At 35.4% G+C, this 10,987-nt stretch overlaps 1 protein-coding gene across 1 annotated transcript in view; it reads right to left on the bottom strand.

Annotated features, from left to right (window-relative positions):
• Window positions 1–10,987, bottom strand: part of PREX2 (phosphatidylinositol-3,4,5-trisphosphate dependent Rac exchange factor 2) — a 272,900-nt gene that overhangs the window by 146,336 nt on the left and 115,577 nt on the right. Inside the window, exons 11-13 of the mRNA XM_040625832.1 lie at window positions 10,670–10,770; window positions 3,297–3,400; window positions 2,551–2,600 (exon numbers count right to left, since the gene is read on the bottom strand). Of these exons, the coding sequence (XP_040481766.1) occupies window positions 2,551–2,600; window positions 3,297–3,400; window positions 10,670–10,770 (255 nt within the window). The remainder of the gene's footprint in view (window positions 1–2,550; window positions 2,601–3,296; window positions 3,401–10,669; window positions 10,771–10,987) is intronic.

Raw genomic sequence — 10,987 nt, 5'->3', positions numbered from 1 at the left:
ACCCACAATGATACCAAAACAGGACATTTCTCCTTTGCCGTGTTCTTATACACAAGTAGATTATTACTGCTACATTATCTGGTAATAACTTAGCTAGAAATAGAGTATCTCATTAATAAAAGAATAACAAAAGACAGTTTCTTCCCTTAAAATCAAGATAGAGTCTACCAAAAAAAAAAAAAAAAAAGATCTTGTCAAAATGTGGCGAATAAAGCAGCCCATTTTACTCCTGAATTCTCCAGGAAGGCTGGGTTTGCACTAGAGGATTACTGGTTTGGTTCAGCGGCAGTGGCACACAGCAGGCCTGTCCTGAGGTAAACATGCTGAGAACCCTGTCACTCATCTTGTCTGATCAGAGCACGGACAAGTGACACCACATCCCCAGGGAACCAAGGGAACCAGCTGACTCTACATTAGCCTCTCCTTTCAGTAGACTTCCCAGATCTGAGAAATCATTCAAAGTTAAGTTAGATACCAACAAGTTCTCCTGATCAGAACGGGGCCCTCAGGGCAGAAATCTATAATTCATTCGTTTTGCAGGCCCACATAAAAGAGAAAATGACAGTCTTTTCAAAATGTCAAAAGATCCAAACTGCAAACAACTTGAATTGATAAATAATTACTAGCTCTATTCACAGTTCTTTTGCCCCTGTCAGCAATTGACAATTAATACTGACATCATTTTATCTACTTTCATAAAAAAAAAGTCCCTGAAAAATGGTTGACATTTCTGAGATTTTAGTCATAAATACACTAGGTTAACCAGTAATCAAGAACAGATTCTTTTTTTCTTTGAAAATAAATGAATTAATTTAATTAAATAAAATCGTTTTAAATCTATCTCCATGTTTCTGATACCGCACTGCCCATTTCATCTTGGTTTCCATAAGCATCAATAAGAAGGACAAGGATAGTCAGTCTATAATAAGACACATGTGAGTCGGTGAATTCTTCACCCAAATAATTTTTCTTTTTGTAAGCTGAGTTCACACATATTAAAAGCATGACTATCATACATTCCATCTGTTTTATGGTTTTTTCCCATAAATTTTTCCTTGACAACTCATGAACAATTGACATTTCTAGCCAAAGAACAATTCCTTCTTATCAGCTCTTACGGAATGTAACCCTCTTGATAAGAAATCCCATATGGCTAAAATATATTTTCAGAGCACATTTTCTCACATATGAAATCTACATATACACAGGTAACATGAAAATTGTAACCATTACTGTTTTTACGAGTTTAGCAGAAAAAAACTAATTTAAGTACCCATTTGCTATTGAGTGAAGTAACCATCTTTTAGTGTTAGGTTATCCAAAATACTTGCAGGGTGGCTGTGCTAGAAATCTAGTGGGGAATCAATAAATATATGTTCATTTTCACTTCTTTTTACTTTAGGAAGCCTGTTTGTGAAAGTGGACAGGGCACTTTCAGGAGTGATGGGTAAATTTTGTTTCTTCCTCCAGGATCTGCACTGTATTCTCTATAAAACATGAGTGAGCATTCTGATACACGTAAATAGCCACTTTTGGATTTTTTTTTTTCTTAAGTTCTGAGTTTCCTTGAAATTGGAAACCAGAATGAAAAACAAAAACACTTAAACAGCCACTTCTGGATTTTTTTTTCTTAAGTTCTGAGCTTCCTTGAAATTGGAAACCAGTATGAAAAATAGAAACACAGAACATCAAACATCTGGATTCTATAGCCATGTTGGAAAAGCATCTTTATTCATTTCGGAAATGGTACATCCATTTTTTTTTTTTTTGTCCTGAATATCAAGTTTCCGTCAATAAACTCTGAACAATATCTGGCCATTTGAAATTACTGTAACATCATACTACATTCGATCAGTATATATAAGGGTATATTTTATAAAAATACAATAATACTCCTGAACATCTCTCCTATTAGTAATTGTAACACAAAACTCAGTTTTCTGCTGTCTTTCTAGAGATAAACTGAAAATTAATTATGATTCTACTTAAAGAAAAAAGGGCATATCCTTTCAGAAGGAAAAAAATTGGTGGAGAATAAAATTATAAAATTTTACTTATTAACTCCAAAGTAATTCTTAATTTTCAAGTACAAAATCTTTCCTTTGGATAAAAGACTATTAGAAGGAAATATTGTGAAAACACACATCCAAGAATTGATTATGCAATTTAATGAAAAAAAATCAATATACAGTAATCATAGTGGTATTTATAGTAATTGTATTTCCAAATCCTCCCCGAGTCAACTTTTATTTACTAAACATTAACTGAATGTGGATTATTTCATTATCAAGTCTATAATTTAGTATGAATTATGGCAAATAATTTTAGAAATCAGAATGAAAAGAGTGGAAAAAACTGCATAATTAGAGCCTCAGAAAATTTAGAAATATTTTCAGATCAATTATTACTTAAAATCATTTTCAAAAGTAAAATTGTCACTTATGGAAGAAAAATAAAGAAAGCCAAAAGGTTCCAACTGAATAATACTTACCTAATATGCAATATAAATATTTCCACGTAAGTTGCCCAGAACTTAGAAACCAGACTCACCTTATCACTGGAGTAAACAGACTATGGAGACGGCAATATAATCTCACTCCCTATTATAAAATAAAGATATGTCAAAAACAAGGAAGATCACTCAAAGGACACACCAATGAAATTTTGAAATAAATCCACTGTCAACATTCTGGAATCATTATATAATCTCTACCAATTTACAAGTTATTCAACTATTGTATCACATTAGAAAACTAATACAACTTAAATAATTAAAAACAAGATTAAATTGTGCTATGACTTCATCATATACATATGACATAAACATATACAAAGCCTTTTTTTTAAATTATTTTTCTTAAAATGTAAAATATCAAAATATTAGCAGAAAATAATCTGTATAGCAATACCTCACACTATGCGTAAATCATATCTCAATATTAATCTTGTCAAGTGTGTAAAGAAAACTGATGTTACATAAATTTTATGTATTTATATATTTTTTAAATTTATTCAAGTATAATGGCCACTTGTTGCTACATATGACATACTTTTCAGTGGATATAATCTGAGTGATGCAATTTCAATAGTTCCACTTAGAACTACATAAAAGAATGAAAAAAAAAGATCTAACCCTAGAATTCTTTAAATAACAAGAAGAAATTGAGAGGCTTGCTTATGAATGCCATTTTCTATATCAGAAGAATTTTTTTAAGTCTCTCAACAGCATTTTATCTTGGTGAAGTATGACAACATGAATTCTGCTATTGATAAAATGTTCTGGGAGAGGTTGTTACCTTTGAAATCACGTCCTGCATCTCATTTCTTGGATAAAATGTTCCATCATCATAGCGAAATCTATATAACATCTGTTCTGGCTTAAACTGATGTTTATCAGTAACTAAGAATATAAAAACAATATATTAAAATACTGACAATCTAAAAAGTGGCAAACAAAAACAAATACATTTATAAAATACATATTCCCAAATACTAAAACCTGCAGTTTTACCAAAAATGTCTGTTTTCCTAATGTAGTAATACTAATCCAGCATTTTGACAGTAAGATTCATGATATGATTTTGTTAAATAATACATTTATAATTTCCATATAACGATTTAAGAAATAAATCGAGATTAGCAATATTCAGTTAGGACAGTATGAATGTGTGTATAGTGTATTATTTTATTTATATAAATATACAAAGTTGTATTTTCTATTTCTTTACAGTGCCACAAAGTTGATCAAAAAGTGTCCTTCGAAGAGCAGATAATTTAACTAGTGATTATAATTCAATTCTCAGTTCAAGAAGTAAATTTTAGTAGTTATCGGTTTTATGCCACAGCAATCAGGCCAAGACCACACATAACACCAATCTTAACCATTTATTCTGTTTAGATCTCTGGAGTAGATTATATAATTTCAATATGTACCTTATTACAAAATTTCAACAGTTTTCTGAAACTGTGAAATGCTTTTCTTACATGTCTCTTTATTTTTCTTTCCCTCAGTGGAAATAAAAATGGTCATCCTTCATTTTCATCCTTGAGATAAGAGTTTCATATTCATAAAGACTCCTATCTAAAGTCTTCTCAAGTTTTCTTTTTTTCCAGAAGTATTTTGTAGATGGTCTAACAAAAAATGATTGTTTGTGAAGGAAAAAAAACACAAATTCAACCTCAAAGAGTTTATATTTAAATGTTTTCTTTACAGGGAATGCAACATTTGCAGAAGAGACGATTTGTTGCAATGGGTTCTGTTTTCATGATTAGCTAGAAGACTTTGACCTTTATTTTTTGTTAAAAATGTTAAAGGGGGAGAAAAAGTTGTAAGAGTTAATTTTCATGAACTACATTTGGTGAGGGGTACCTGGGTGGCTCAGTGGGTTAAGTGTCTGCCTTCGGCTCAGGTCATGGTCATGGTCCAATGTCCTGGGATCCCCAAGTCTGGCTCCCTCCTGGCAGGGAGTCTACCTTTCCCTCTGCCCCTCCCCCCGCTCATGCTCTCTCACTCTCTCCCTTGCGCACTCTCTGTCTCTTAAAAATAAAAAATGAACTACATTTGCTGAATCCAGAAGAAAGCCAAAAGACTTATCATACATACACACCGTATGTGAAGTTTCAGCTATTTTACCCCAACCTATCCAAACCATGTGCATGGCTTGCAGCCATCAGATCGACACAGGACTGCTGCCAAAGAAGGATAGACAACACAGCCTTTTGGCATCTTTTTTGTCCAGATCAAGCCAAAAAGAAAAAAGCATGTGTGAAAGAAAAATAATATCGAGAGAAATATTTTGCAATCCTATGGCATGTTTCAAGACCAGTTATTTATTTCTTCTCAGCAATCTACCTATTCTAATTTTTATCCCCTAAGATTCATTGAAATAAATTATTGTCTTGATATTTCAAAATTCAAGGAAACGTTGGGCCCAAATGTCTCTTGCCACAATTAAACAAATGGTCGTTTAAAATTCCTATTCAAAATGGAGTGTGGGGCGCCTGGGTGGCTCAGTAGGTTAAGCCTCTGCCTTTGGCTTGGGTCAAGATTTCAGGATCCTGGGATTGAGCCCCGTTTAGGGCTCCCCTCTCAGCAAGAAGCCTGCTTCTCCCTCTCCCTCTGCCTGCTGCTCCCCCTGCTTGTCCTCTCTCTATCCCTGTGTCAAATAGATAAATTAAAAAAAAAAATTTTTTTTTTTTAAATGGAGTGCTTAGTTGTATGGCAAACTCTTACAAGACTTTGATAATTCAACTTAGGTTAATCTGAAACTCTTAGCTGTTGCCTTGGAAAAACAGTCAATAGCTCTGCACTCAAATGCATTTCCCCAACTTCATGAACATGAAAAATGGGTTTATTAACCATCGAGAGTGCAGATCATGTGAAAAAGGTTGTTTAATGCTGTCTTCTAAACAACTACGGAATATTGAGATATTATGAGGGATACAGCTGGCTCTGTAGGTGGTGGGGGAGGACTGCTGATCTATAGTATTCACTAATTTCTGTGGTATTAAATATTCCCACACTGGCCAATTTCAAGATACCAAAATAAAGTCACTGAACACCGAGTCAGATGAGCAGTGATACATTATTATTTAGTATTTCCATAGAGAAATAATAGATATAAATAACACTAAGAACACAGAAAACAATAAAATATAGTAAAATAATTAGGAAGTGATGAGTTTTAATAATATGTGAACTTTGTTTATAGTACAATTTATGTACTATGTTCATATAATGTTTATGTTTATGTTCATATAATTTTTAATAATAGCTCTTCCTTACAACCAGCTTGCGAATTTCCAAGAGATTTAATTACCAGCTCTCTTAAGTTTGTACAAGCCAACTTCAGCACACTACTGGATATAATGAATGAGGTCTCTGAATTGCATAACATTTATAATGTAAATAGTAGACCCAGACAAGAAAATACATCAGCATATCATACCAAAAGCATATGCCACTTCAACCCAGTAATTCCTGGTATAGCAAAGCTTTGCTTTTACGAAGTTCTCAACAATATTTGCAATGTGAATAGTGGCAATAGTCAACTCTTTTAGCTTTCTCTCTTTAAAACAGATGGTTCATTCAACTTTATTTTAGGAACTCTATTTTCACTAAATGCAGCTGGAACCACATACCAGTAAAACTAGCATGTTTGGCTCATATTTCTACATCCTAATAAAATTATTAATGTGAAATTGCATAATATGTTCTCCTACTCCTAGTTCAGGGGAATCTGTACTAGTTAATTTTGGGCACTTAAAAAAAGTGATTACTTTTAGCAACAAAAATTCTGTGCCAACTCTGACATTAAAACTGATCAAATCTTGATAACAATAATAGTACAGGCCACTAAAATCGAACTGTGACAAATACAATGATATTAATAGAGAGTACTCAGTGCTTTAGTTCTCAGAAAAAGAGTTAATCAGGTTATAAATATCATTGTTCAAAAAGATTTAAGTTCTTATAAGTTAAATAATCAAAGGGTTTTTGCATTTGAAACTTCAAAATAAATTTCAATCCAGAATTTATCTCTTACTTCCTTTTCAAAGCTGTATTGGTGGTGTCCGAAGTTGGAGGTAAGTTGATCAGGACTGAAATTCTTCCATTCTGATATCCCTTACCAAAAAAATCTTACATTGTTTATTTTATTTTTTCTCTTTAAAGGGAAGCAACTAAAAAATATTTTGAGAAACATCTTAACAGAACAAACAAGGGTGGCTTTCTCTCTACGGAACTCTGTGATTCTTTCAAGAGCTTTCAGCAGTTATGAACTGAAGAACAGTTCAGACGCTTAAAGACTATTCGTGAAGATATTTAACAAATATTATTCCGACTCTCCTTTGTACTAACTTACAATTGACTTGAAAATGTTTGGCTAGATACTCATGATTTCAGGCAAAGCAATAAAAGTTTTGTCATTGTAAAGTCAGTAAAATTCCACCCATAATAGTTATGTCTTCAGTTTTCAGAACCCGCTGCACTATGCAAGTAAGTGACTAGTCCTCATACAATTCCTAGGTCACCTTTGATGAAATACGAAAGCAAGAGTGGAGGGGCCACTTGAAAATAACCTAATAGCCCCTTCAAAGGACATCCTCTCCCCTACACCCTCCCTTACTCTTTCCAGCTCTGGGAATAAAATTTCTGTAATTACCTTTGATCTTTTACAGGTACCTCATAGTTAAAAGAGAAAATACTATAACACACGTAGTGTGTAGCTCTTTCTAAATACAGTAAGCAATCCCATACAGGTACAAAAAGTTACGTTTTAAAAATAATCTTTTAAATAATTTAAATAGCAGCATCAATTGCTAACAGCTTTAAGATCTTTTTTATATTATTTCTAATTTATAATGGTTTGAAATCACTCAAATTAACAGAAGTTACAAAAACCTTCACTGAAATAGAAATGTTGTAAGTTATTTTTATGACTATTATATGTTGATATTACTATAAAACATTGACTAGTTTATATAATGATTACTCTGGCTTTCATATAATTCCATAGATTTTATATTGACCAGGGAGCTATGCCTCAGTGGCAGACATCGGGTCGTTATTTACCAAGTTGGTTTAGCTTTTGTTTTCCCTGGGCAGGAATCTACACTACATTTCTAAGTTTCTCTTGCAGTAAGGAGTGCCCATGGAACTGAGCTGCCTCTAAGGACATGCACACAAAAGTAAGGCACGATGGGGAGTGTACAGGCCCATTTAAAACAAACAAACCAAAAACCACCCCTCCTTCAAGATGACCTTTAAGCGCCCTGCAGTGAAGATGGGTGAGCCTCTATCAGGCACCCAACCCCATCCTCCACCAGTGACTGGACTTAACCTGAGTGAAAAAGTAGCTTCTAGAATGTAAGCCACAGTACTGAGGTTTATATTTGTTACAGCAGCTAGTGTTAACCAATATAGTTTTCTTTTTCTGTGTTCCCTGCACAAAGTTAATTCCCCCATCCTAGTGGATTTCTACCTTTCTGAAAGGAAATATGTTAACAGCTGGATTGCTTGAGGAACAAAGTAAAAAAAAAAAAAATAGGTTTAAAACTACTAGACCATTAGTTCATGTTTACATACCTTAAAGTACCTAGCATAGTATCTTACACATAGAATGAAGGAAAGGGTCGGTAAGGAAAAGAATAACAAAGGTGTTCATAAACAGATTTTCCCTTCTTCGCTCCATCGGTAAGACATAGTCCCTGGGAGTACATAGTCTAAATGAGAACGGAATCACCTGATTTCTGAAGGTCTAGGATTGTATGCAAAACCTCTCTGTAGTCCACCTACTTGACCGTTAGTGGACCGCAGGACAAAGCAAATATATTCCCTTCTTGACCCAAGTATATACTTGGACTTGGGGTTAGAAGAAAGGAAAGAGAAGCAGCCAAGGGGAAAGCCATCTAGTTCAACATCTTTTCAGTTTTACTTGTAAGCCTTTGGATGATGCTTTTTAGCATACTAGAGGCTACATGGTGCTTTCACGGTGCTAAAGAATCAAGTACAAAATCTATACAATTTATCAGTATTTTTCTGTTCACTCACAGTACAATTATTCACTTATTCATTGAGCAAATATTAATTGAGCACCTACATGTGATGGGCACTGGAGGTATTTACTACATATTACCAACAAGCCTCCTGTTCTTATAGGGCTTCTATTTTGCTGGGGGGCGAGAATCGGTATGGGACATAAAGAGAGAAATAACAAATAAACAAATAAAACAACATGATAATTTTAGAGAGTGATAAGTTCATGAAGAAAATTTCAAAAATTAAAAACACAGTTTATCGTAATGACGCCATGAGATTCTAAAAGAATGTCACTGAAGACATGAGTCATGAGTACTGTGGCTTTGTCATTTCATTCACTGCTGCCCCTCCAGCACCCAGGAAGGTCCCTGGTATATATTGGGAATTAAGAAATAGCAGTTGTGTGAGAACAGCAAGAGCAAAGATCCTAAATGCAGAGTCATCCTGGAGTGTTTAAAAAGAAGAGACAGAAAGCCACAGGGGCCACAGGGTAATAGGTTAGGTGTAATGCTTCCTCCAACTCATGGAGAAAGTCAGGGGCTCTGTCATGTGGGGCCTTGTGGGCCAAAGTGAGAGATCTGGACCATGGTAAGAGGTTCGGGACTTTTCTTTGAGTTTAATAGGATGCCAAGAGATGATTACAAGCAGAAGAATGCCTTGATCTTACATTTGTTTTAAAAGGTCTCCAGCTATTATCTGGCGGCTGTATCATAGGGATGGAGGACAAAAGCAGGAGCAAGGAAGGAGACGATGGTGACTGAGAAGAAGGTGAGGATTCTGGAAGTGTCAGAAGTGGTCTGATTAGGGAGCTGTTTTGGTGGTAGAATTCACAGGGCACCCAGTATGGTGGGGGAAAACTGGGAGGATTTAGTTCATTTTCATCCCTCTCTAATTAAAAAAAGAAGAAGAAGAAGAAGAATACTGAAATACCTTAGTCAAATACCCATGTTTATTCATAATTCCCTCTTCTTCTCCTCTCCCACATTCTGCATTAGAAATTCTTCAAGCTTTACTTCTTAGTCCCATTATCACTGCTTTCTTCTTTCTCTGTTATTGATGTTCTCAGGAATCCAGTGCTCTCTTGAAATGATTCCCATATTTGTCTCTGGATCTCTCTGTACTCTGAGCTTTACACATACATTTTCAGCCTCTTGCTGAGCACTCCCCTGTGGATGTCTCATACCCAACCCACCAGAAACCCTTTATCCTCTCCTCTGAATAATCATCCCTGTCATCCAGATAGAAACCTCAGAATAACCAGATCTTGCTCTCCATTCCTCATCTCTCCACATCCAACAGTTAGCAAATATGCTGCTTCAGCTTCATAAAAGGCTCCCAGATGGGCCACTGTCATCATGCCCTACAACACAGCCCCCATTCTCCTCCTGTAGGGAAAGGCAGGGGCCTCCCGATGGACAGGGCTCCCCACAGTGTCTCCAACATCTCCACTCCACATTCCACACTGCTGCATTTAAGGGAGATCTAAAAGCCGAAGTTATGGCCACTTTTCTGCTTAAAAGTGTCCATCATCGCCTCACCTCCTTCAGAATAAGCCCTACATATTACAGCCAGAGAGTTAAGATCTTGTGGGATCAGATGTGCCTACCTCTCACTGCACCCTTCCAGTATATTCATCCATGAAGTGTACTGTCTTGCCTCATGAGATTCTGTGCTGGCTCCCGCAGAGGCCAGCATGAGCTTTCCCACTCCGTGCCTAAGCATCTCTACTGTACTTCAGGGCAGGACGTCCTTCTGCCCTCTGTCACCGTCAGAGTTCTACTCACTCTACAAGGCCCTGCGTTAAGGTCCTTTCCCTCATAAAGCAGTCCCAAATACTCCAATTAGAACTTGCCATTCCCTCCTCCACAATCCCACACTTCCCTGTATTTCTAATTTTTGCTTGTTTTGTAGCCATTCACATTAAAGTCAGCAAATATTTCACCATAAACCCACACTCCCTGAAACTCCCAGAACTACAGTTCTGTATATGGTAGGCACTTGAAATGTTGTTAAAAATACATAAGCATCCTATAATGTAGATATTTACTAGAAACCAAATTGATTAATGGAATTAAGGTGCCTCCAACTGGTGGATGGAAAGAATAAATTAGTAATTAATAAAATAATTACCATGGTGGATGATTCCATTTTCTAATAATGCTTGTCCTAAGTGAACACCTTCTTCAGGTCTGTGAATCTCTCCAATTTCCAACAGCCATGACACAAATTCACTGCAATAGAAATCCAGTGAAACAGTTAAATAGTTTTTCCCTCCCTCAGAAGTCTATTTCTACCACGTTTTCATCAAGCTTTGGAAGGAGTCTCAAATATAAAGAAATATTTGCAGTGCATTTCAGCATGCATTTATTCACATATGCAAAGCCCAAAATTATTTAAATGTTCCTGTATTCTAGAAAACCCACGTCCATACATTCGTGCTTACCTAAA

Source organism: Ursus maritimus, unplaced genomic scaffold (assembly GCF_017311325.1).
Source record: "Ursus maritimus isolate PB19 unplaced genomic scaffold, ASM1731132v1 scaffold_9, whole genome shotgun sequence".
Lineage (NCBI taxonomy): Eukaryota > Metazoa > Chordata > Mammalia > Carnivora > Ursidae > Ursus > Ursus maritimus.
The sequence above is the reverse complement of the archived record's forward strand: the minus strand, read 5'-3'. Positions and strand labels throughout refer to the sequence as shown.